Raw genomic sequence first — 25,562 nt, 5'->3', positions numbered from 1 at the left:
AAATGTAATTACTCATAAACCTTCCACAAAGCCGGTCATAGCGCGGATAACATCCCAGCACGAGACTTGAAATTGAGCGCTGATCACAAACAGCACCGCGAAGACCATAAAGCTCATAGTAAAGAGCATCGTCCACGGAGCAATCGGCTTCAAACCTGCTGCAAAGGGCGAATCGAGGTCGAATAATGACGATCGTAGTGCCGAACTGAGGATCATGAAGTTGTGCAGACAGCCATTGTGGGAACTGACGCTCAAAATGCGGCCGTCCGGGGTCCATTGCAAATCTTCAAAGGTCAAGGAAGGCGCTTGCATTGAGCCACTGCCCGAACTACTCGGTCCGGAAAGATCCGCAAGCATTGACGACGACGTCGGGGGAGTTCCGGAAGTAGCGGAAGCTGGTGGTTCGCTGTCCAAATATTCCACAGCGATCTCCTTCCAATCGCTCATACGCACCACCTTGATGCAATTATCGCCACAGGTTGCCACTGTCCCATTGGCCTCGTTGTAGACTATCTCGCGGAGTGAATGTTCGTGGAACTTGGCACAGTATTGCTCTTGCCCAATTTCGTTTAAATGTGTGGAAATAATCACAACATATCCAGACGAAAAGCCCGCGATAATGTAGCCATTACCGAACCACTGGTACGACACGATATTGCCGTATCGCGCCTGGAAAGCTAACTCCAGAGCGTTCTCCCGCTCGTTCAGATCGTACAGTAATATCGTCTTCCCACCCATGTTCACTGATAGAATTGCATCTTTATCTTCGGTTTTACCACCAAACTATACATTAAAAAATGTTTAGCATCTAGTGCAATAAAAAAAAATTATAATAAAAATAAAAACACACCGTGACGCTCTGTGGCGATGCCTTAATCTTGACCTGATCAAAAGTCCGTCCGGAAGGCAAACAAATGGTGATCTGTCGATCCTCCGATCCAAACGCGAATTTGTCTTCAAGGTTCCAGTCTCCGCATAGAATCCGGCGTTTGTGCTTGCTCGCCACCTGCGTCTTGGTGCCTGTGGCGTGATCATAAATGTACACTTGACCTCGATTGGTACCAATAGCCAGCTTCAAAGCACCAAATACGGGTTAGATTACACTCGGTTCTATCTTGTTATATTTACTGTACCAGTAGGGAGTGTGGCGACTTGGACCACTTGATAAAGCTGATGTCCTTGCAGGGAAGGTCCACCAGCTGATGTTGTTGAATCTTCTTGGGCTCCCACAGAACGAGTGAAGCCGAGTTGGCCTGTACGATGGCCAGAATGTCTCCGTTCTCACTCCATTCGAGCAACGTACACATACTATAGAGAATAATACAGCACTACATTAGTAAAAAATCTGTTTCATTGGAACATATTTTCGCTTACCTTGGAGACGGCGGCACAATCTGGTCCACGAGCTTCCCGCGTCGACCGAATATGTGAGCGACGCGAGAGGTTCCTGAAGACGCAACATAGTCGCCGTGAGGGTCCCATGCGTACTTAACAGGCCCCACGCCGTGGTGGCGCGCGTCAACCGAGAAGATCATCAACATGACGCTTGTGTGTGTGAGCCTTAAAACGGCACAAAAAACCTCGTAAGAGTGACGTCAAAGAACCAACCAATCAGAAGTCAGCAAGTACGTCAGCAAGTTGCAGTGTAGGTCGAGGACGAGGTCTCAAATATAGGTTCCACGACCCTCACATCGACAACAAATCGTGTTGTTCGACACTCTACAGGAACTTGCAGCGGACCAGTTGTCGATAATTAATTCGTTTGGAATATGACTTCACAACAGCCAACCGAGCTGATACACGTGCCCCCGGCCACGCGGTCAACGAATCCCGTCTATGTCTACACTAAGTTTGTGGTTGCTTCAGCACGGGCGACGACGGCAGTCGCAGCCGCGATGATGGCCAATAGCAACTCGACAGGAGTTAGTGAACTCAAGGCTCTACACAACTCTGCCAATGCACTCACCTCCCCTCGTGAGAGAAATACCCCACGAGATAAAAGCCACGCGTACGCGAGTTTGGTGGATATCGTGCGCCCACGAACTGTCCCGGTGTTGTCCTCTCGCCAGGCATCGACTTCGCCCCGTAGTAGCACCGAGCAAAAGGACGGTAAACTTCCTCGAGTTCGGAAGCAGTCCCAGCTAGCGGAAGGTAACAGCACCAGTAGAGAGCAGGATAACCAGGACTCCAGACCACGTACGACGCCTGCGCCTACTGCAGCACCACTTACAGGAGATCGCGAAGTGTTCCCAGCATGGATTCGAGAGCGAAAGGATTTCCAAGTGTTCTTTCCTCGGTTTTCGGAGCATGTGATCACGGACGAGGAGATTCTACAACAAGGAGTTCCGAAGGAACCGACCGAAAGAAACATCGTGGAGCTGCAGTGCATCGCACGCTGGATCATGAAGATCCCATCCATGTCGACATTCTTGGACTTAAACCAGGCCACAGAGATCGCCAAGCTCGCAAAGTACCGTGCCTTCCATCCACAGGAATATGTTTTCCGCAAAGGCGATGTTGGCGATGCGTGTTATCTCGTTCTGAGTGGAGAGGTACACATTCTAATCGACGGCGAGAAGGTGGCGTCGGTGACAAAGAACTCTGCTTTTGGTGACATTGCACTTCAGCTCGAGAACGCAACACGCGGAGCCGATGTTCAGGCGGCGTCATCTAGTGCATTGATGTCCAATTCCCCGCTGTCAGCGATAGGATGTGAAGTGTTAATGATCATGGCAGAAGATTATCACAAAACGCTGGCAAGATGTCAGACTCGAAGACGGAAGCACCTCGTCAACTGGTTGCACACTGAGGTGACGCTGTTTCGGGATTGTGTAGAGAGTAAGCTTCACTTCTTCGAGCTCGTGTCGATCGACGTGCCATTGAAGAAAGGAGAGGTACTGTACACTCAAGGAGAATCGGTTGGGGCGTTCTACATTGTTCGTTCTGGTCGTGTAAGACTCGAGGTTGATATTCAATACGAACGTCGGCATCGGTGGCCATGTGATAAGCACAAGTGGAAGCAACAGGTTCACGCTGTTCGGTCACGCGTGCCGTTCCATACAGAGGAAAGCGCTGGCTTCTTCGGCTTTGAGATGTTCATTAAAGGCCAACAAACACGCGCTTACACAGCCGTGGCCGATTCTCCTACAGTCGAACTGATAGGATTGAACCGCGTCGACTGCTTCTCTCCCTACTTCTCTTTCACGCCACGAGCTCAAGATCGGATCCACGATAAAAACGATAAATGCCGTGATATGGCGCTACGAATGGTGCAGCAACAACTTCGAGCATTTCGCAAGTCGCAAAGCGCAGCAGCAACCAAGAACACGCCCACACACCCGCCAGTTGTTATCCAACGCAAATTCCCTCATTCAAGCGAGACTCCCGAATTTCAGTTCCCTCGACTACGACCCGCAAAGTGGAAAGCGGACAACGAAGTGGTTTCCGCGTTTCAACAAGCATGCCAATAACCAAGAAAAAAAGGAATGATTGTATTCAACGAAATCAATACAGAGTGATGGTCAATGCCAATGCTGTGATCGCAACAATCAGGTGAACTGACGCTTTTGGTGTCGACTGGGACGTCGTAGTGGAAATAGACTTATCCGAGCCGTCAGTAGGCGGTGCTGTCGTCGCTGTGGCTGTCGTGGCGCTGCTGGAATAAAACTTGAGGGCTCCAATCTCACACGAGTGACTTGTGATCGCCGCTTTTGTGACTTTCGTATTCTTGACAGCTGTGCCACTGCAACTTGTGCCTCGATAGGTGAGGAAAGTTGCCGATTCATCCGCATTGAGAGAAACCTTCATACTGGACACTCCGTTGTCGGCTACCAAGCAGCTTCCATCCGCCAGAAACGCTACACCAGAGAGAAGTTTCTTGCACTCTTGTCCCGATTCGTAGATCTCCATCAACACAAACGGTTTGTCCCCGTAAGCAGCAGCAGATTGGACATAGTAAGTGTCTGAGGCACACGCTCGATCCCAGTACAGTTTCTCTCCATCGATGTTGACACTAGAGCACGTGGTGATAGCTGAACACGACGGAGGTGGCGATTCCTGGAAGCCAATGATGGAAGGCCGCGACGTGCAACTGGAATCCGTATGCAGCTTGTAGACTGCAGACTCGCTGTGAACATACACAAGGAATGAAGCTACACTTACGGTCACAAGCTTCAAGAACGAGCTCATATCTGTCGTGGTTTAAACTCCAAACCGGAAGTGACGACTAGTTCGAGGGGTCAGCGACGTCTCGTGCAAAAGATCGGGCCACATTTTAAATGGCATTTCATATTTTTCCTTGTGTTGTGTACCTTTTGTGTGCTCTCCTACGCTCCAGACATAAGCTCATTTACCTTATCAGAGCGCTTACTCATACTCGAGAATGACTTCGTCCACCTTGAGGGAGTCGCCTGCAGTACGCACAATGCTTTTAATGACACCCCTCTTCTCGGAACGAAGCACGTTCTGCATCTTCATGGCCTCCACGACGGCCAGTTCTTGGCCGAGCTCCACGGACTGGCCGACCTCCACTGCCACGGAGATGAGCATTCCTGGCATCGGACATAGCAACAAGTTGGACGTGTCGACTTCTGGTTTCGGTTGCATGTGCTTGCCGTACGCCGCTTCCAGCTCATTGCGCACAACCACATCATGCACAGCCCCGTGGAATTGAAGACGGAAGCCCTCAGGCAGCGTCTGCAGCATTTGCGACGCCAACGGCAGGTCTGCTGCTCCATCCTGCTTTGTATACGAAGCCTTGAACAATGGGCCGTTCAATGACCAGTTCACCTGACCCACAACGTGCCACTTGTTGTCCACCAAAGCCATCGTCACTGTTTCGATACGGTGTCGCATGTTCTCGACCTCAACTTCCACCACAGTCACAGGCTTGGACTCTCCGAACGGGCCGTCGATACTGACAGACAACTGGGCTCCCAAGTTTTTGAGGTCGTTGCGTTCAGCCAGCGCAATCAGCTCCTTGGCGGACAAACCGGGTGTGACAGCTCGTAGACGAGGAACAACTCCCGCTTGGTCCGAGATAAACTCCAACTCGTCTTCATTAAGCAAGTCGAACGAACCGAAACCTTCAGCTGGCGTAAACTGGATACGGCCCGAGATCTGGCTGCTAGCACGTGTCTTCTTGAGGTGCATGATGGCTCCGACGACGCGTAGATCTTCCACTTCAAGCGCTGTCAGCTTCACCCCCTCAAAGCCGTCCGGATACTCTTCCTCGATGAATTTCGTAGTGATCTTGCCACTCACGAAGCGAGGATGACGATAAACATCCTGCAGGAAGGCCACGTTGTTGCCTGGCCCACGGATAACGTAGTTGTCCAGCGCCGTCTTCATGCGATCCAGACATTCCGGACGATCTTTACCGTACGTGATGAGTTTAGAGATCATGGGGTCGTAGAACATGGAGATGTCGCTGCCTTCATTCACTCCAGAGTCCACACGTACACCAGGAAGGTGGACAGGTTCCTCGTACTGCAACAGTCGTCCGATAGACGGTAGGAATCCACGTAGCGGGTCTTCAGCGTACACTCGACTCTCCATCGCCCAGCCGTGGATCTTGACAGGCCCCTTGACCAGCTCCTTGGGTAGTTCATGGCCGGCCGCCACGCGGATCATCTGTTCCACTAGATCCACCTTCGAAATCAGCTCCGTCACGGGATGCTCCACTTGTAGACGAGTGTTCATCTCTAAAAAGTAGAAATTCTTGTGTTTATCACACAGAAACTCAACTGTACCGGCACTCACGTAACCCACCTTCCTGGCCAGCATGGCGGCCTGCTTGCCCATGGCCAATCTCGTCTCTGGGTCGAGTAACACACTTGGAGCCTCTTCAACCACCTTCTGGTTACGACGTTGGATGGAGCACTCTCTCTCGGGCAACGCCACCACGTTGCCATGCGAGTCTGCGATTAATTGGATCTCAATGTGACGAGGGTCTTCGATAAACTTCTCCAGGAACATTCTGTCGTCTCCGAAGCTGCTGGCCGCCTCCTCCTTTGACAGACGGTAGCCCATGCGCACTTCCTCATCGTTGTAGGCGACGCGCATGCCTTTGCCGCCTCCGCCGGCACTGGCCTTGATCATAACCGGATAGCCGATCTCGTGGGCCACTTTGACCGCCTCATCGGGCGTGTCAATCTCCCCGAGAAAACCCGGGATCGTATTGACGCCTGCGTCCATGGCCAGCTGCTTGGACTCGATCTTGTCCCCCATGGCCTGGATGGCCTCGTGGCCAGGACCGATAAATGCTACTCCAATGGCCTCCAAGGCCTCACAGAAGTCTTTATTCTCCGATAGGAAGCCGTAGCCCGGGTGCACGGCCTGTGCGCCTGTGGCCTTGACGGCCTCCACGATCTTTGGGATGCTCAGGTAGCTCTGACTCGACGGCGCGGGCCCGACGCACACGGCCTCGTCGGCCATGCGCACAGCCACCGAGTTCACATCGGGCTCCGAGTACACGGCCACTGTTTTGATGCCCAGCTTTTTGCACGTCCGCATAACGCGCACGGCGATCTCGCCGCGGTTGGCTACGAGGATCTTATCGAAGAGTTTCTCCGCAGGAGCCGCGTGCAGCTTGCGCAGGGTCGCGGGTGGGCGACGCGCACCGGACAGCAGTTGACGTCGCAGTAAGCGAGCGGATAACATCCCAGAGTGATAGTCACGTACGCCTCGAGAGGCTGAAGTGCGAGTGCGCCGAATGCGGAATGAACTTCGACTGTGATCGCCTTTTGTTGGTGGTGGATTTGTAGCTTAGTAAAACCAAGTGTAATTGAACCCGAATAGTGGACCCTTTTGATTGAAGTTGAGTCGGCTGCAACTTTGGACTTGCGATGGGTGCACACGTTGTGCATCATAACGCAAGGTTTTGATGCGGCTAAATTGGCGGGGTATCGGCCCGCTCGGTGCTTGAGCTCTACGACATCGTCCAACTGGGGAGAAGCTATCTTCCAACACCTGGGAAAGCATCTTTTGTCAGCGCTGTCCAGGTCGGTAATTGTAAATGGATCTTGCGCGCCATTGCGAGTCTAAAGAAAGAGAGAGAGCAAGGAGAACGCGCGGCTGAAGCTGACGCAAATCAAAATTATTAGCAGCGTCGGAGATCTGCGCTTAACAAAAAGGCAACTTTAAGATATCAAATGTACCAGCACTGCTTAATATTTTAGTGGCACAACCATCGCGCTGCGTCAGCAGAGCGTGCGAGCAGAGCGCAGAAGCCAAGAACCTACCCCGGCCATTCGGTCACCTCGATGCCGATCTGCATAACCTCCGCTAGCTTCAGCTGAACGAGGCATTTCAAGTCTGTGCACTCAATTAGAATCTGCATGTGAATGGATATTGTGCAGCTGTTCTGCTTTCAAGTGGTGTTATACATTTTGTGCAGCTGGTTGCTCGCTGCGGGGGCTAGCTATCTAGGTGAGAGCGGATGGGCAGTGTCGATAAAGCGCAGCCGACCCATTCAGTTCTCCAGCACGACGCGGTAGCGCACAGTGCCGTTGCGCACCATTTGGATGCCCTCGTTCACCTTGCTCATGGGAAGTTTCTGGATCACAGGGCGTACGTTCTTCTTGGACGCCACATCCAGCATGTCCTTGATGTCCTGGATGCTGCCGATGGCGCTGCCCTTAAAATTGAGGCCCTTGCCTACGAGCGGGAACGGCTTGAACTTGATCTCATCATTGGGCAGACCCACCATGATCACAGTACCGTGCACCGCCAGAAAGCTCAGGAACAGCGTGTAGGGCATGTTGTTGGCGTCGGCTGTGATCAGTAGAATGTCAACCGACTTGGCTGCGTCTGCCGCCTGCTTCTCGTCTGTGTACACGACGAACTCATCTGCACCGAGACGACGGATCTCCTGCTCCTTACTGGCTGAACGGGAGAAGGCCACCACTGCAGCGGCACCCATAGCCTTGGCGAACTGGATGCCCAGGTGGCCTAATCCTCCAACGCCCACGATACCAACGCGGTCACCAGGTTTGATACCAACCTCCTTGAACGGGGTGAACACGGTGGTGCCGGCGCACAACAGCGGTGCGGCCACGTCCGACGGGATGTTGTCTGGGATCTTGAACGCGTACTCGTGCGTTACGCGAATGTAGTCTGCGTACCCGCCGTACGTGATTACGTCGTCCGTCTTGCGGTATTTCGAGTTGTACGTGCCCACGTGGTGGCGGCAGTAGGCGTCCTTGCCGTTGGCGCATTCCTTGCACGGATCGTCCGGGAACTTGTTGAGGCAGGCCCACACTTGCGCACCGATACCCACACGGTCACCCACCTTCATGTTCTTCACTTGGTCGCCGGTTCACCGACGATCTCATGGCCGACCACACACGGATACATGGTCTGACTTCAGCCGCTGTCCATGGTGTGTAGATCGGAGCCACGGATGCCACAGTGCGAGATCTTGATCTCCACGTCCTCAGGGCCAAGAGGACGCGACTGGTACTCCCATGGCTTGGCCTCCTCGCCCGTGGCGAATGTGGCGTACGCGCGCACGGTCCTCGGGGCAGTCGACATGGCTTGTGCTGCAGTTGATGCTGGTTTTGTGATTGACTTGTCAAGTGTCGATCAAAATCGGAAATGGAAAAAAGGTAGTCCGACTCGGAGTCCAAGCTAGTAGCACTGCTCTACCAGGGCAGGTATCCTGCGTGGCTGGGCTCACCGTCGCATAGGAAGCGGTGGGTTTGGCTGAACACAGCTTTGGTTGCCCTGTCATGCCATGATCGTCTCAGACGATCATGGCATAGACGATTCGTCTGCTTCAGCTTGGGTAACCAAATCGGTTTACAGATGGAGTAACCCCTTGTCTTACAAACACCAAGTCATTTACTTGGGACACTCTGGACCGGACGCCTCGAGAGTAAACCGGATGGTGGTTGACGCGCCCAAAACGAACGAGAGACAGGCTGATCGGACCGAATTTGGGCGTAGGGCTTGGGATCAGGATCACGGCCTCCGATTGTTTTCACAGAGGGCATCCATGCCCGATCTTGTAGAGTCTACGATGTAGACACCGCCAGCCACGGAAATGAGTGACACCACTGTCGGCTTCGGCTGTCGCAGCGCTAACAAGTCGAGGTCTGGCGAACGCTGCGAACACGGCTGCCCACGCGAATCGATACAACTTGGCTCTTCAATAGCATTCCAGTTGACATGTGAGTCGTTCGGTGGCTGCATTTGCCTGGCCCTGGACTGGTACTCAATAGCACAAACGCTATAGCAGAAAGAGCCCAAGTTGAGACAACGTCTTAAACTTTACCAGGCATCTACTAATATCGGTTAAATAGAATATCTTATTTCTCTTTTTTTTTCATAAAAGCACAAATTGCTACTTGTATTTTATTGCATGGGGAAACTATCATCACGTGCACGAATTCATCCTCCTCTCTAAGCTTACAGACCTAATTCTCGAGCACCACGCGGTAGCGCACCGTGCCCTTGCGCACCATGTCGATGCCCTCGTTCACCTTGGCCATCGGCAGCTTCTGGATCACCGGACGAACATTGTGCTTGGACGCCACCTCGAGCGTGTCCTTCATGTCCTGGATGCTGCCCACGTTGCTGCCCACAAACTTGGCGCCCTTCCCAACGACTTGGAACGCGTTGAACTTAATGTCATCGTTTGGAAGACCCACCATGATGCACGTGCCGCGCACGGACAGGAAGCTCAGGAACGTGCTGTACGGCATGTTGTTGGCATCGGCCGTAATCAGCAGGATGTCCACGGAGCCGACGGCCACATTCGCCTGCTTCTCGTCCGTGTACACCACGAACTCGTCGGCTCCCAGGCCACGCACCTCCTGCTCCTTGTTGTTGGAGCGCGAGAACGCCGTCACGGAGGCGGCACCCATAGCCTTGGCGAACTGGATGGCAATGTGGCCCAGGCCGCCAATGCCCACGATGCCGACACGGTCACCCTCCTTGATGCCGGCTTCCTTAAACGGCGTGAACACCGTCGTGCCGGCACACATCAGAGGAGCAGCCACGTCCGACGGAATGTTATCCGGGATCTTGATCGCAAACTCGTGCGGCACACGCACGTAGTCGGCGTATCCGCCGTACGTGAGAGCGCCGTCGCTTTTGTACTTGTCGTTGTATGTCCACACGCGGTGCGGGCAATACGCGTCGTCACCATTGGCGCACACGGAGCACGGAGCCTTGGGGTCCTTGTTCAGACACGCCGACACCAGCGCTCCGACACCCACACGGTCGCCGACCTGCAGGCCCTTGACGTCGGGACCAGCCTGCGTCACTTCGCCGACGATCTCGTGTCCCACCACGCACGGATACGTGGTCTGTCCCCAGCCGCTGTCAAGCGTGTGCAGGTCGGAGCCGCAGATGCCGCAGTGCGAGATCTTGATCTCGACGTCCTCGGCGCCGAGCGGGCGAGACTGGTACTCCCAGGATTTGATCTCTTCGCCCTTGCCGAAGGAGGCGTAGGCGTGCACGGTTCTCGGAGAGGTGGGCATATTGGTTGTTGTTGTAGTCGGTTGCTTGGAGTTGCTGGGTGGAGAGCAAAATGCAAAATGATTTCACACTGCTAGACGCACGTCTCGTTGAGGATCACTGTAACCAGTGGTGGTATACAGTATTAATTGTTCATGTAGTCTTGCTGCGCTACGTGTCATGAAATTATCGCAGCGCTCGGTGGGACAGCTACTCTATCGAGCACCGAAACATCTCGAACATTGCGTGAACTATAGAAATTCTGGCAGAATGGATGGTACAGCAAGCAAACCGCATGTCACAATACCGGTAAAATCATGGACAGACAATCCTCTCGGCTATGATAGATTCGGGGTGATCACAAACTAGAGCTATTACAATCCAGAGTGTACCAAATTGATTGTACAATTAGATCAAGCATGTAAGGTTTACTCGCACATGCATTATTGTAGGCTGCTTTGCCTATATAGTTTCTAAATCAGCCGATTTATACGTCGATTTATCAACCTGAAAATAGCAAAATTGGTTAGCATACTTAAAAAATAACCACAGCATACTTAGATGTATTCACGTAATAACGCCACCTATTTATAGTAGCAGCAAGCTTTACCCGTGCTGAGGGAGGAAAGCCCACTTCGACAGCGGCGTTCGTCCAAGCACTCAGTTATGCCGACCCCGGTCCGTTTAAGAGTCAAAATAGGATAAATCACAAAGTCCAGCAGAACAAAAGTGCAAGTGAGGGACCCCGTATTCTCCTTTGATAACGGAAGAGATAGCTACGATACTTTCTGCAGTAAGGTTAAAGCGAGAGCAGTAGAGAGTTTGCGAACTTACCCGAAAAAGACTATCAGGCCTGACATGAGCATCTACATTAAGCCAAGTCAGACTGCACGCCAACGAGATTGGGTTCCACTAACAGCAGACAATTTTGCGCCACTAGTTGCTTCAGCCTAAACTAACTACCAGAAGCGCACAAAGGACTCCGGTCCCTTTGAAATTGAAGTGTTTGTGCTCGCTGCGAATAAGGAGCGCCACACGCTCCCAGGGACGCGGCGTGTTACTGCATCGAGAATTCAAGAAGCTACAGCTAGTATCGATGAGTACTTGGCACAGAGGCCCGAGCTCCAAGTTGGAGAGATTACCAGAACCCACTGGTCGATCTCCCATGCCCGCCAGCCAGAGGGCTCTACCATTACACTGCCCGACACTGCTACTTTCGCTCAAGCTCAGCATCTCGACGCTATGCTGGCTGAAGAGGAGAGCGAGTACGACACAGTCAATGTACGGGTTAATGGGTCGCGAGAGATTCCGATCACATTCAGCATACAAGAGTTTCGCAGAGTTATGCAGTTGCCCAGCTACAACCTACTGGCAAGCGGAGTCTTTCCCTCTTTTGTGCCTCCACAGGAGCCAGACGAAGACGTCGAAGACCTTGACCACGTCAGTGATTAGCGCTCCATAACGTTTTCTAGGTGGAATCAATGCATTAAATCTGAATTTTGTCTCGCTACGCTCGATAAATTCTCGAAAATTTACTCCGTTTACAGGGAACGCGAGCTCGTTTTTATGAATGCTTTTGAGGAATATTTAAATGTCCTTAAGATGAGCATTTTGATCGGTTTTGACAATAGATGCTGTGTGCAAGCGTTAGGTAAGCCCATCTCTCCATGGCTATTCGATCTCGACACGAAGAGGGGTATTTTTAGCTGTCAAGCATGAGAAAACTCTTATAAGCGACAGAGCATTTGTTATGCGAGCGTTTTGCCTAAATTTATGCTCATTATAGCGATAGAGCCCTGCAGTCAGAAAGTCTGACATCATGGTCAACATGACTGAAACATTTGGTCAGCAATCAGCTTACAACAAAATTTAAAGGCTGGCGATACAGCCCGTGTTTTTTGAAGAGGGTTGGGTATCAAAACAATGGTAATCATGAATACATGTCCAGGTATCATCCATGTTTTCTCAAAAAAAAATAACGAACAACCTTACAGGATCTGTAATTTATTCGGTACATGCCTACCATGTTTTGAAACATGGCGAAACATATTGACAGCAAGGCGTGAAAAATCAAGAATGACTGCACTTTCAATCTGTCGGCTATACTTCGCACTCTTACCTGTCATGGGTTGAAACTACGTTTCGTAATGTTCGCATGACACGTCTACACCTCCAAGACGCTGAAAACATGCAGAACATGGAGCGAAACATGTATTGATCACTTGTTATCCTCGTCTTCCTTCTTGCAAGAGTCGCTGAACTTAACAACAGATCGTAGCGCATCCCAGCGACGGCGCAGCAACCCAGTCTCGGAGTAGTCGCTGCCAGCTTCCTTGTACACCCGACGCCAAAAGTACAGACAAACAAACAGCAGTCGTTGCTGTCAGTCTGGACAGGGATGTGGACAGCAACAATCTCGTACGGCTGCTTCATAACTCTCTGGTTGAGTTCCTGTGCCAGCTCCTCCAGTAAATTGTGGTAAGCGCGCTTGTCGAGACTATCGTAGCAGTATATAGTCTGCCGCGGTCGGTTGACAACAAGACATCCAATGGCTTCCATTGACATTCAACGGCATGAACAATCAGTCCTTGTTGGTGCCCGTCAGTAGACCTAATGTTCGCGGCCCAATGCGCTTGCCCTTGTCTGGCGCCGGTGTCTTCAATTATGGTAAATAGACCATGCGGTTGTTGTCGTACTTTACCTCCAGCGTTTTGGCAAAGGCTTGGATGTAGTTGTCATTATACCATCAAGCGTCCCCAGCACAATACAAGTGCGCCCGATTCAAGTGAAAACCTTCACCAAATCCTGAAAGGCGATTGGCAGGCCAGGTCCCAATTATCTGCTTTGCGACTGAAGCTGATACTTCGTCATTGATTAGTTCGTCCACCTTGCTCATCAACCATGAGTAGCACTTCAGTCTGTTTGTGCAATCTCTCATCATGTCACCCAAGTATTGCATTACCATGAGTTGCCGCTGCGTAAACTTGCCAACCCCTTCGATGTCCGCTAGCCAACACTCCTCACTTGGGTCCGAGGGTGTACTCACGTCCATGGCATCCCCGTACGGTGTCAGGCGATCGATGAGCTGTAACGCCTTCTTTACCAACTGTTCAGGCAGTCGATACGGAACGCAAGTTTCCGTGGGTACTTGTTTTATAACTTCAACCTTTTTTTTCCTTGCGCCCGTTGTGACGCGTCTCGAACGTGTTCAGGTACGACGCCGACTCCAGTAGCGATGGCCTACTAGTCTTCAGAAATTCCTCTACCCGAACAACATCATCACCGCGAAGTGCGTTTCTCAACTTTGCTCCTTGGTTGTACTCTTTGCGGTCTGCACTTCGTAAAGCATCTTGTGCTGGCAGCACAAGATGCTTTGGGCGACCTAATTTCGGAGTGCGAGGATTAAACGGCCTGACGACAGGCTTGGCAGTACTTTCAGTGTCAAACTGCTTCGAAGTAATTGACTGCACGAATGGCTTAGGCGCAGTAGCCGTTCGTTGGTCATCCGCACTACCAACTTCGCGAGCGTTCCTCATGTCGTCATTTTCTTTGCGCTCATTACTAAGACCTGAAGCAGCTCCCTGCGTTGGCGGAAGATCGATTTCTGAAACACTTGATCGCGTGACTGAAAAACAGACGTCATCCTGTCGCAAATTCCCCCACCATGTTTCCAAATGGTCCATTGCTGCTGTAAACTTTGCGTCGGGAAGGTCGGTTAGCTCCGACGTGAGCCTACTGAAGACATTCTGTACGCACTTGTACTTGTTGCGCTGAGTCATCTGCTTTTTCCGCACAGCATTGTCCACCTCAGTGTAGATTCGCAGTGGCGATTCGAATTCGGCTAGCTCCTCTTGCAGCGTGCCAAAACGAAGCCACCTTTCAATTCACAACATAGTTATTGCATGGAAAATACATACAACAAATATCGTTAGAAATCGATAAAATACATGCTAAAAACATGGATAAAACGTGGGTTTTACCTGTCCGGGATTGACGCGTAAGGAATTGTGAGAAGAGAAGCAACGTGTTTGCAACATATCAGGCCGTGGCGACAGGGTAGTTTCATGGTCGAAGAGAACTCACAAGTGCACATCCAATCAAACTTGTCCACGCGGTGAGACCTCCCGTCTCGCTTTAACGTAATGTGCAGCTCTTCGTCCTCGATAACATAACTGCTCACAGCGTCTGGGCTGATAGCAAAGGTGTACTCCGTCTTAAACACATCAGCCAACCACTCACTTGTCATCCCGAGCAGTTGATTCATCTCCTCGCTGTAGTTGATGCTTCGGGTGGTACCAGGCTTTACGATTCGGGAGACGTATTCGTCTTCTCTGCGGTGCTGGTAGCTTCCAAACACTGTTTCATCGACATCGAGCTATCCAAATCAACTTTGAGCTTTCCCAAAAGTTTTCCAGTCGGTTGTTCGTGTTATTTCGGAAGTGTGGCAAATCCATTCGGTAGCACATGACCCACATCTCCTTGCAGGCCATCCAGTTCTCGTCAAAGTATGCCCACAGCTCGTTACGCTCGCCCCGACATGACAGCAACTTGAATTCACCTGCGTTGTGTTGAAGCTCATCCTCTGATTTGGAGTAAACCATATTGGCAACACAGAAATCCATCTGCTTCAGCACACTACTCGAATAGGCTCCATACTTCTTGTCGTTGCGGATAGCACCACGCAGCCACTTGGTCACGTGAAATAGACTTAGCAAAATGCGCGCCTTCGGGAACATGTTTTTTAGCACCGCGATCTCATTCAGATCCTTGTCGACCATGATAACCATCGTCATTTTCTCCAATCATTCACCTCCTGGAAATGGTCTATAAGCTTTAGCAGGTGCCAATCGGCATTCCGCTCGATTACTGAAGGCTGAACAGCCTGGCCGTTTCCGAATAGATCCATTACCATAAATGCGCAAAGTTGGTATCTACGTGAGCAGCAAAGGAGCACCACCAAAAACATGGTTGTGCATGGTTAATACATGACAAAGAAACATGGTTTATAAATGGCTGAAACATGCTGTAAACATGTAGAAGAAGTGTACCTGTTCGATTTGTGGGTGCAATCTACAAGCAATAACTCTGGGAAACGCTTGTAGAGCCTGCGCATATGTTGCGTGCATATGGACACCACGGCAGTTTGACCTCGACTGTTGACTTCAACCATGGCCACGCTAGCTTCAGCACCCAAACTAAGCTCCACAAGCAGTTCTGCTACTTGGTATTCGTCGGACAGCGTACTACCTGCATAAAATACAACTTGGTTACTTTTTATATTGTATACATGATCTGAATTTACTACGAGCCTGACTTCTTTATATTCGCAATGAGGTTATACACGTCCTGCATCTGCATCTTGTGCGTCGAGTTGGTACGAATGTGGTCATACAGGCGGCTGGGCTTACTCCCACCTGCAACCATGAGCTCCACATCGCGCATGATCGGCAAACTGGCGGGTATCTTTCGAACCGTCGGATATCCGTCGTAAATGTCTTGCGACACAGGGTGATTGTGCCCATAAAAGCCAATTTTACTTCAACACACCACTCTCCACGTTCTTTCTCGTGAAGTTGTGCCACAAAGCGCACCTGGCACTCGGTGAAGTTGATTCTGTGAACAGGCCGTTTTCCTTTTGATCGAACACGGTTCTTCCATCCACGGGTACAGATGTACACACGCTTAAATGGATCCAAGGATTCGGGAACAAAGGGCAAGTCTGAGTCGCGTAACCCAGCAAACATCTTCATCTTCCTAATCTGGCGGTTGCGGAGTCGCACATTTAGCGTTTCAAAAACCGCCAGCACTGGCATCGTGTTCTGTTGGTATTAAAGCAGATACTCTTCAAACTTCTTCCAATTTTCATGATATTTTTTCAGGCCTTCGACGTAGAAAAGTTCGTCTTCACACTTCATTAGCGCGCGCTTACGTGATCGGGCGCTTGTCGAAGTCCCGGAGCCATCATTTTCACTAGGCGAACTCTCCTTGCTACCCGAAGAATAAACCTGTGCATATTCCTCTTTGTCCTCACAACTGCTTCCAGCGTGTTTCCGGTCAGATACTCATCACTGAGCCTGTCCGTGGCCTGGGCAGCAGGAACCACATCAGTGTCCCCATCACTGCTACTTGGCCCCTCTGTCTTCTGCTGCATGGCTAGCATAAGCGGAGCGGGTTTCTTTGTGCATGCCATGTTCTGAATAGATAATGACCTAAGCACAGATCATACATGGTTAGCATATGTTCAAAACATGCGTGAATCATGGAGCATTTTAACATCCATCTAGTTACGTTACACGTACGCGTCAGGAATTCAGGAGTTACAGTAAGCCCGTGGATGAGTTACACCGCCGAACGAAACCTGCATTTTCACGATAAAGATCAGCTTTTATACATTCTCCAACTTGCTAAGTGTTAGCAACATCTCGCGTCAAGACATGCTGACCAGCGCTACCTGCTCGGCACGAAGAGGAGCGGTGGGAGCTCGGGGCACTATGCGTGGCTCTGGACTCGTTCCGTACGGTGGTCTGCCCGATTGGGGAATCTGGAACTGACACGTGGCAAAAGCTCGTCAGTTCTGGGCGTTATACGGTATATCGCAGGGGAGAGAACGGCGCTACGCCGTCATAGAGGTACTTACCGGATGTACAGCAGGTCTGGATGTATAGCGGGGCTTCGTTTCGGTCGCTCCGAGCAGAGGAAAATGGCGCTTTAGCGCGTGCGCCGCGTGGCAGAATGAGTGGCTGGCTCGATCTGTAATTAAAAATTGGGCGGGAGAAATAAATTACAAACATGGCCACACATGGATACATAACAGTTTTAAACATGGTTATTGAAACATGGGCTGTACATTTTCCGACATTTAAACCGAACATTGAGTACGCAACACCGTTAAACTAATCCGGTAAGGGCTGTCCATACCTAAAGGTATTCCCAGAATTAATTGTACCGGTATCGCATTTTTTTTTCTTACCCGCAGACAACGAAATAATAAAAATTTAGCTGCCAATAAAAATCGATATACCGGAGCTGCGGTTTGCAGTACAGTTGTGCACCTCCAATTCGGCAGGGCGGACCATATCAGCAGTGCCAGGGCATAAGTGCACAACGTAAAGCAAAAAACAAACGCAAATCCAGTGCACTGATATTTGTTTTTGTTAATTCAGTACAAAACATACGCAGTACGGCAGTTGTATTAGGCGGGAGCTTGCGAAAACCACAGCCCTGTGCGCTGCTGGAAGCGGTACAGCAACCCTCGACTAGGTGCATTGCCTCCGAGTATCTGTACTCCTTCACGCTGAGCAATCATTAGTACCGTAGAGCCCTGAATATTTGCGTTTCCGTTTCAAGTCTTGAAATCGTCAATCTTCTGCATAATCTTGGCATCAGACGCGCGAATCGCGGGCGCGCGACGGCGCTTCCGGTCGCGATAGGCATCCGGCAAGGCGGCAACGTCCGCCGACCGCTTAAGAATACTATGGACGGTAGTGCGCTTTACTGCTTGGAGGTCTTAAAGCGCTCCGTTGCCCAACGAGCAAGTTCGGAGTGAGAGCATGCAGGATCTGACTTGTGCTTCTCGCACAAATACTGCTTTTGTGCTAGAGTTAGAGACATGTAGGAGGAAGGGCGATGTCCCATTGTCTTTGGCGGTAAAAATCAAAGTGTGTGTTTGTAAGAAGACGTCCGATCCACAATTTTAAATCAGATCGATGCGGCGTGTCATCCCTCCGCGAGCAGGGGAAAACCGTTGAGGTTAATTGCTAGGGTGGTGATGGGCAAAGGTAATTGCGCATCCGATTCGCGTAATCATAAAATCTGGCAGGGTATCGACTGATACCGGTGCCGTAATTGGAGGTGCACGACGTATATTGATTTTTTATCTTCTTTTTTAAAAAGAGTGGAGAGAATAGAGGAAACAATACCTCGACATATGACTACCGAGGGGATTGTCTGAATTGAAGAGCTGAAAACCGGTATTCAAGACTGGTTTGCCAACTAGGTAAGTAAAAAAAAAACTCTTTGCAAAGTTTTTAAGCTCGAATGCAAGTTTTTTTTAATTAAGGGGTCCAAGCTGCAGACTTATTCCTGACATGCGTTTATGCGCCACCGATGAGTTAGTCAACACCCGCACACGTGCCCGATGATCGGACCGATCCCCGTTCGAGCGGCCTCATTTTGCATTTTGCTCTCCACCCAGCAACTCCAAGCAACCGACTCACCTCTCCGAGAACCGTGCACGCCTACGCCTCCTTCGGCAAGGGCGAAGAGATCAAATCCTGGGAGTACCAGTCTCGCCCGCTCGGCGCCGAGGACGTCGAGATCAAGATCTCGCACTGCGGCATCTGCGGCTCCGACCTGCACACGCTTGACAGCGGCTGGGGACAGACCACGTATCCGTGCGTGGTGGGACACGAGATCGTCGGCGAAGTGACGCAGGCTGGTCCCGACGTCAAGGGCCTGCAGGTCGGCGACCGTGTGGGTGTCGGAGCGCTGGTGTCGGCGTGTCTGAACAAGGACCCAAAGGCTCCGTGCTCCGTGTGCGCCAATGGTGACGACGCGTATTGCCCGCACCGCGTGTGGACATACAACGACAAGTACAAAAGCGACGGCGCTCTCACGTACGGCGGATACGCCGACTACGTGCGTGTGCCGCACGAGTTTGCGATCAAGATCCCGGATAACATTCCGTCGGACGTGGCTGCTCCTCTGATGTGTGCCGGCACGACGGTGTTCACGCCGTTTAAGGAAGCCGGCATCAAGGAGGGTGACCGTGTCGGCATCGTGGGCATTGGCGGCCTGGGCCACATTGCCATCCAGTTCGCCAAGGCTATGGGTGCCGCCTCCGTGACGGCGTTCTCTCGCTCCAACAACAAGGAGCAGGAGGTGCGTGGCCTGGGAGCCGACGAGTTCGTGGTGTACACGGACGAGAAGCAGGCGAATGTGGCCGTCGGCTCCGTGGACATCCTGCTGATTACGGCCGATGCCAACAACATGCCGTACAGCACGTTCCTAAGCTTCCTGTCCGTGCGCGGCACGTGCATCATGGTGGGTCTTCCAAACGATGACATTAAGTTCAACGCGTTCCAAGTCGTTGGGAAGGGCGCCAAGTTTGTGGGCAGCAACGTGGGCAGCATCCAGGACATGAAGGACACGCTCGAGGTGGCGTCCAAGCACAATGTTCGTCCGGTGATCCAGAAGCTGCCGATGGCCAAGGTGAACGAGGGCATCGACATGGTGCGCAAGGGCACGGTGCGCTACCGCGTGGTGCTCGAGAATTAGGTCTGTAAGCTTAGAGAGGAGGATGCATTCGTGCACGTGATGATAGTTTCCCCATGCAATAAAATACAAGTAGCAATTTGTGCTTTTATGAAGAGAAAGAGAAATAAGATATTCTATTGAACCGATATTAGTAGATGCCTGGTAAAGTTTAAGACGTTGTCTCAACTTGGGCTCTTTCTGCTATAGCGTTTGTGCTATTGAGTACCAGTCCAGGGCCAGGCAAATGCAGCCACCGAACGACTCACATGTCAACTGGAATGTTATTGAAGAGCCAAGTTTTATCGATTCGCGTGGGCACCCGTGTTCGCAGCGTTTGCCAGACCTCGACTTGTTAGCCCGAAGCCGACAGTGGTGTCACTCATTTCCGTGGCTGGCGGTGTGTACATCGTAGACTCTACAAGATCGGGCATGGATGCCCTCTGTGTAAACAATCGGAGGCCGTGATCCTGATCCCAAGCCCTACGCCCAAATTCGGTCCGATCAGCCTGTCTCTCGTTCGTTTTGGGCGCGTCAACCACCATCTCGAGGCAGAGTGTCCCAAGTAAATGACTTGGTGTTTGTAAGACAAGGGGTTACTCCATCTGTAAACCGATTTGGTTACCCAAGCTGAAGCAGACGATCATGGCATGACAGGGCAACCAAAGCTGTGTTCAGCCAAACCCACCGCTTCCTATGCGACGGTGAGCCCAGCCACGCAGGATACCTGCCCTGGTAGAGCAGTGCTACTAGCTTGGACTCCGAGTCGGACTACCTTTTTTCCATTTCCGATTTTGATCGACACTTGACAAGTCAATCACAAAACCAGCGTCAACTGCAGCACAAGCCATGTCGACTGCCCCGAGGACCGTGCACGCGTACGCCACATTCGCCACGGGCGAGGAAGCCAAGCCATGGGAGTACCAGTCGCGTCCTCTTGGCCCTGAGGACGTGGAGATCAAGATCTCGCACTGTGGCATCTGTGGCTCCGATCTACACACCATGGACAGCGGCTGGAGTCAGACCATGTATCCGTGTGTGGTCGGCCATGAGATCGTCGGTGAAGTGACGCTGGGCCGGCGACCAAGTGAAGGGCATGAAGGTGGGTGACCGTGTGGGTGTCGGTGCGCAAGTGTGGGCCTGCCTCAACAAGTTCCCGGACGATCCGTGCAAGGAATGCGCCAACGGCAAGGACGCCTACTGCCGCCACCACGTGGGCACGTACAACTCGAAATACCGCAAGACGGACGACGCAATCACGTACGGCGGGTACGCAGACTACATTCGCGTCACGCACGAGTACGCGTTCAAGATCCCAGACAACATCCCGTCGGACGTGGCCGCACCGTTATTGTGCGCCGGCACCACCGTGTTCACTCCGTTCAAGGAGGTTGGTATCAAACCTGGTGACCGCGTTGGTATCGTGGGCGTTGGAGGGTTGGGCCACCTGGGCATCCAGTTCGCCAAGGCTATGGGTGCCGCTGCAGTGGTGGCCTTCTCCCGTTCAGCCAGTAAGGAGCAGGAGATCCGTCGTCTCGGTGCAGATGAGTTCGTCGTGTACACGGACGAGAAGCAGGCGGCGGACGCAGCCAAGTCGGTTGACATTCTACTGATCACAGCCGACGCCAACAACATGCCCTACACGCTGTTCCTGAGCTTTCTGGCGGTGCACGGTACTGTGATCATGGTGGGTCTGCCCAATGACGAGATCAAGTTCAAGCCGTTCCCGCTCGTAGCCAAGGGCCTCAATTTTAAGGGCAGCGCCATCGGCAGCATCCAGGACATCAAGGACATGCTGGATGTGGCGTCCAAGAAGAACGTACGCCCTGTGATTCAGAAACTTCCCATGAGCAAGGTGAACGAGGGCATCCAAATGGTGCGCAACGGCACTGTGCGCTACCGCGTCGTGCTGGAGAACTGAATGGGTCGGCTGCGCTTTATCGACACTGCCCATCCGCTCTCACCTAGATAGCTAGCCCCCGCAGCGAACAACCAGTTGCACAAAATGTATAACACCACTTGAAAGCAGAACAGCTGCACAATATCCATACACATGCAGACTCTAATTGATTGCACAGACTTGAAATGCCTCGTTCAGCTGAAGCTAGCGGAGGTTATGCAGATCGGCATCGAGGTGACTGAATGGCCGGGGTAGGTTCTTGGCTTCTGCGCTCTGCTCGCACGCTCTGCTGACGCAGCGCGATGGTTGTGCCACTAAAATATTAGGCTGTGCTGGTTCATTTGATATCTTGAAGTTGCCTTTTTGTTAAGCGGAGATCTCCGACGCTGCAAATTATTTTGATTTGCGTCAGCTTCAGCCGCGCGTTCTCCTTGCTCTCTTTTTCTTTAGACTCACAATGGTGGCAAGACCCACTTACTATTCGACAAAAAATGCTTTCCCAGCTGAATGCCTTCTCTTCTTCGTTGTGGAGTCTATCGATAAAAAAGCTACATGATTAGCTCGCTCTAGCTGTGAAGTAGTTCATATCATCGAAGAAACTGATTTTTTTTTAAGTCATGACATTGATCAAGTCTAACAACGTGCAAGCAAGTATGCGAGTGTAGAACAAGCAGTATTTATCGACTCCCATGGACTTGAGAAGGTTTCGCCAGTAATTATCGTAGAAGTAATTATAATCGCCTGAGACGCGGCCGTTCACCTCGTTCGCCCGTTTTACGAGCAACTTAACTAGATCGTCTGCGACTTACACTGGGAATACATATTTTTAAAAATATGTCGACATTTGCTGTCTCTGCCCTGCGACTGGGAGGTGATCCCAGACATTCTTCGACAAAAAAGGTTCGGAAAGCTAACATTAAGATGGCTAATTTTTTTTTGATACGGTTGTTAGCATAATTGTCAATAGCAAAGTAGAATTAAAGGCTGGGCAATGTATTTGGTATCAACCAAAACTGCCAACGCTTAGCTGGTTTTGCGTCTCTTCACGTCAGGTTCAAGCTTCATCGGAGGTCCCGTTGCGGTACTGAGCTTTTCGTTGACGCTTTGTTTCTTGCGCTGCAGTGGCCTGAATTGCATCAGGGTTTCCTGTACAAGATAACTCATCTTCAGCTGCATTGGCATATCGTCGTTTTGCCATGACTGTAAATTGCAGATTGCCGTTGATGTTGATTCCAACTGTATGGTCAATTTCCTTTATCGTTACGTACAGTTTGTCAAATCAAACAACAATTTGTTACTTTAACGGTAAGGGTCATTTTCCTTCATGTTTACGTAAAATCTTGAGCTAGATGTTGCTGGTACGTATATCCAACGGCGGCTGCACATGCATCTGCTCCAGTTAGCTCAGTGGATGGACGAAAAGATGCTAAAAAAACCAAAGACTTACATCGCTGCAGCCATCGCCGCCTGCGCTCTCACCGCCACCAACGTCGCCGCTGACGGAGCCACTGGCGCAGATTGACAAACCGAAAGAATAACGTTAGCATTAGCCCGCTCAAAAAAACATCATCCGCTTCTCCACTTCTTCTACTAACCAACTCAATAATAAAGACTTACATCGCTGCTGCCATCGCCGCCTGCGCTCTCACCGCCACCAACGTCGCCGCTGACGGAGCCACTGGCGCAGATTGACAAACCGAAAGAATAACGTTAGCATTAGCCCGCTCAAAAAACCATCATCTGCTTCTCCACTTCTTCTACTAACCACTTCAATAATAAAGACTTACATCGCTGCTGCCATCGCCGCCTGCGCTCTCACCGCCACCAACGTCGCCGCTGACGGAGCCACTGGCGCAGATTTACAAACCGAAAGAATCACGTTAGCATTAGCCCGCTCAAAAAACCATCATCTGCTTCTCCACTTCTTCTACTAACCAACTCAATAATAAAGACTTACATCGCTGCTGCCATTGCCGCCTGCGCTCTCACCGCCACCAACGTCGCCGCTGACGGAGCCACTGGCGCAGATTGACAAACCGAAAGAATAACGTCTTTTTGCTTTTTCCAGTCTAATCACATACTAAGTACGATATTTTGGATGTTGTCCGAACGTTGACCCATTTACGTTACGCTCACGCAATTAATCCTGTGTGGGCTGTCCATTACTCATTCTGAGGTATTCCCAGTATAATGTCATTGGGCTTCAATTCGGCGTCAAACCACTGTTTGAACTGCAGTGATCGTAAGCTAGAAATAGTTTCCGCCAGATTTTTACTCATCGTCGCGTCCTTTTGAGCATGACCAAACGACCTTCGTGCGACGGCGCTGCAGCAACGCTGCTGCGACAGCGGGCAACTTACTGGTTGTACGAGCAACAACGGGAAACGTGCAAGCAACATAAACATACCGCAGAAATCGGTAGATACCGGTAAACGAACATAAAACGCTGACGCTTTAGCTGTTGATGTACCGGTATATCGGCCCAGCTGCGATTGAGCCAATCAAAGCAATTGAGCTAATCAAATCAAAGATAGACGGCGATCATGACGGAGTAGGGGGGGGGGGGTGCTGGCTAGCGAAGGTCAAGTCGTGCAGAAGCTCGCGGGTCTGCAGCGGTGTGGTTTATGATGGCGTGGGTTAGCAGCGCGTCTAACGGTGTATGAGTACATCAGGCACATCGGCGATTACCGACGGCAGGCAGTCAGTAGAGAGCAGGACGCTGGGAAGCGAAGGCTAAACTGCAGAAGCTCGCGACTCAACAGCATTGCCACCATGGCATGGGTCAGAAACGCGTGGCCAGCATTATGGAGCGATGCGGTAGTAATGGTGGCTGGACGGTGTGTGTCTAACGACAACGGCATGCATTAACAAGCTGGACGCTGGCAATTGAAGGCCAAGCTGCCACGAGCAACGTCGTCACTTAGCAATGGTGAAATGTTGACGTGCAGAAGTGGTATTTTGTGCAGTTTGGCAGCAGCGAATCGGCAACGTGGGTGACTTGGTGCGGCTCGATAACAGCAAAGCTGACAAGTCGATGGGAAGACGTCGAGGGATAGCGTATACGTTGTGTATGCAACTGCCTCAACTAGGACACTGTGGTTCCGCTGCTCACTATTCCATGTTACATACATGTAGAAACAAGAAGGTTGGTGACGATTCGTTAAGATGGACAGCTTGAGTATTGAGTACTAACTCTTCATGATTTAAAGAACAGACGGAGTGAAGGCGGTATTATCCGGAAGGCCCGTTTCGGTTGTGGTGGTGGTCGCGTTAGCGGACAGCGATTGCTGAAACCTTTCCAAGGTAATGTTGCTGAGGCGGCAGAGCCGCTCTTCTTCGTTTAGTGCAGATGCAGGCGGCTTTGACCACGCGGCCAGGTCGTCGGTAAATGGCTTTAACGCGAGCAGTGCATGTCGTGATGTTACGCGGGAGACGAGCAGATAACTTTGCTGCGGTTTGTTGACGACGCTCTGTTTGGATTTCCAGTCCATAACAACCATCGAGTGGAGAGTCTCACCTTGAACTTTATAAACGGTGGAGCCGACGGCACAGACGAAGGGTAGCTGCTGTGGTTTGACCGTGATCGCTCGTGTGCGGCCGTCGGGCGCCTTTGGAAGCGTAATGGTCATTTTCTGGTACGCGTCAGTCGCGTAAAACACGGGAAACAAGCGCTTGCTTCTTCTTCTACGCAAACCTTCTTAATATTACCTGTCGCTCACATAACAAACGGTTGGGTTTACAGCTAGTTTGCTGCTCGCTCACGATAGATCAACTCATCGACTTCTCCCACGATCGTATGCCTCACTTTTTTTTCTCTACATTACGTGTCGCTTAGTGACAGCGGCACCACGGACACAAGGCTCATTCTTCCTTTTGCAATGCCGCCCAAGAAGCCGAACAAAACGCTGGTCGATGATCAGCGCTGCTGCCGCTGCAAACTTTTCAGCGC

At 51.3% G+C, this 25,562-nt stretch overlaps 11 protein-coding genes across 11 annotated transcripts in view; 5 read left to right on the top strand and 6 right to left on the bottom strand.

The window, feature by feature from the left end:
• Positions 1-12: 12 nt before the first annotated feature.
• On the bottom strand, positions 13-1,541 carry PITG_08873 (uncharacterized protein; the record flags this gene model as incomplete). The annotated part of the gene is made up of 4 exons (XM_002902881.1): positions 13-783; positions 851-1,072; positions 1,134-1,308; positions 1,375-1,541. The coding sequence occupies 4 exons, from the start codon at positions 1,539-1,541 to the stop codon at positions 13-15; spliced, it is 1,335 nt and encodes a 444-aa protein (XP_002902927.1).
• Positions 1,542-1,769: 228 nt separating this feature from the next.
• Positions 1,770-3,470, top strand: PITG_08872 (uncharacterized protein; the record flags this gene model as incomplete). The annotated part of the gene is made up of 1 exon (XM_002902880.1): positions 1,770-3,470. One exon carries the CDS (start codon positions 1,770-1,772, stop codon positions 3,468-3,470), a length of 1,701 nt encoding a protein of 566 aa, XP_002902926.1.
• A 34-nt stretch (positions 3,471-3,504) lies between these two features.
• PITG_08871 (uncharacterized protein) lies at positions 3,505-4,205 on the bottom strand (the record flags this gene model as incomplete). Its single annotated transcript, XM_002902879.1, has 1 exon — positions 3,505-4,205. The coding sequence occupies one exon, from the start codon at positions 4,186-4,188 to the stop codon at positions 3,505-3,507; it is 684 nt and encodes a 227-aa protein (XP_002902925.1).
• A 160-nt stretch (positions 4,206-4,365) lies between these two features.
• Positions 4,366-6,660, bottom strand: PITG_22865 (propionyl coenzyme A carboxylase (Pi-PCC1); the record flags this gene model as incomplete). Its single annotated transcript, XM_002902878.1, has 1 exon — positions 4,366-6,660. The coding sequence occupies one exon, from the start codon at positions 6,658-6,660 to the stop codon at positions 4,366-4,368; it is 2,295 nt and encodes a 764-aa protein (XP_002902924.1).
• An 811-nt stretch (positions 6,661-7,471) lies between these two features.
• Positions 7,472-7,759, bottom strand: PITG_22864 (uncharacterized protein; the record flags this gene model as incomplete). Its single annotated transcript, XM_002902877.1, has 1 exon — positions 7,472-7,759. The coding sequence occupies one exon, from the start codon at positions 7,757-7,759 to the stop codon at positions 7,472-7,474; it is 288 nt and encodes a 95-aa protein (XP_002902923.1).
• Positions 7,760-9,317: 1,558 nt separating this feature from the next.
• Positions 9,318-10,716, bottom strand: PITG_08869 (mannitol dehydrogenase, putative; the record flags this gene model as incomplete). The annotated part of the gene is made up of 1 exon (XM_002902876.1): positions 9,318-10,716. The coding sequence occupies one exon, from the start codon at positions 10,482-10,484 to the stop codon at positions 9,417-9,419; it is 1,068 nt and encodes a 355-aa protein (XP_002902922.1).
• A 411-nt stretch (positions 10,717-11,127) lies between these two features.
• On the top strand, positions 11,128-11,913 carry PITG_08868 (uncharacterized protein; the record flags this gene model as incomplete). Its single annotated transcript, XM_002902875.1, has 5 exons — positions 11,128-11,143; positions 11,202-11,208; positions 11,283-11,367; positions 11,428-11,589; positions 11,644-11,913. The coding sequence occupies 5 exons, from the start codon at positions 11,128-11,130 to the stop codon at positions 11,911-11,913; spliced, it is 540 nt and encodes a 179-aa protein (XP_002902921.1).
• Positions 11,914-16,895: 4,982 nt separating this feature from the next.
• Positions 16,896-19,737, top strand: PITG_08867 (mannitol dehydrogenase, putative; the record flags this gene model as incomplete). Its single annotated transcript, XM_002902874.1, has 4 exons — positions 16,896-16,975; positions 17,658-17,701; positions 18,061-18,107; positions 18,577-19,737. The coding sequence occupies 4 exons, from the start codon at positions 16,896-16,898 to the stop codon at positions 19,735-19,737; spliced, it is 1,332 nt and encodes a 443-aa protein (XP_002902920.1).
• An 825-nt stretch (positions 19,738-20,562) lies between these two features.
• Positions 20,563-21,634, top strand: PITG_08866 (mannitol dehydrogenase, putative; the record flags this gene model as incomplete). Its single annotated transcript, XM_002902873.1, has 2 exons — positions 20,563-20,773; positions 20,802-21,634. The coding sequence occupies 2 exons, from the start codon at positions 20,563-20,565 to the stop codon at positions 21,632-21,634; spliced, it is 1,044 nt and encodes a 347-aa protein (XP_002902919.1).
• Positions 21,635-22,636: 1,002 nt separating this feature from the next.
• PITG_08865 (uncharacterized protein) lies at positions 22,637-23,584 on the bottom strand (the record flags this gene model as incomplete). The annotated part of the gene is made up of 5 exons (XM_002902872.1): positions 22,637-22,759; positions 23,061-23,121; positions 23,231-23,291; positions 23,433-23,461; positions 23,571-23,584. 5 exons carry the CDS (start codon positions 23,582-23,584, stop codon positions 22,637-22,639), a joined length of 288 nt encoding a protein of 95 aa, XP_002902918.1.
• Positions 23,585-23,910: 326 nt separating this feature from the next.
• Positions 23,911-25,562, top strand: part of PITG_08864 (uncharacterized protein) — a gene marked incomplete at both ends in the record, with an annotated part of 2,365 nt that continues 713 nt past the window's right edge. Inside the window, 4 exons of the mRNA XM_002902871.1 lie at positions 23,911-24,031; positions 24,580-24,614; positions 24,823-24,916; positions 25,100-25,172. Coding sequence (XP_002902917.1) covers positions 23,911-24,031; positions 24,580-24,614; positions 24,823-24,916; positions 25,100-25,172 — 323 coding nt within the window. The remainder of the gene's footprint in view (positions 24,032-24,579; positions 24,615-24,822; positions 24,917-25,099; positions 25,173-25,562) is intronic.

The sequence above is a fragment of the Phytophthora infestans genome, genomic scaffold (genome assembly GCF_000142945.1).
Source record: "Phytophthora infestans T30-4 supercont1.16 genomic scaffold, whole genome shotgun sequence".
Taxonomy (NCBI): Eukaryota; Oomycota; class Peronosporomycetes; order Peronosporales; family Peronosporaceae; genus Phytophthora; species Phytophthora infestans.
This window is presented reverse-complemented; position numbering and strand designations above follow the sequence as displayed.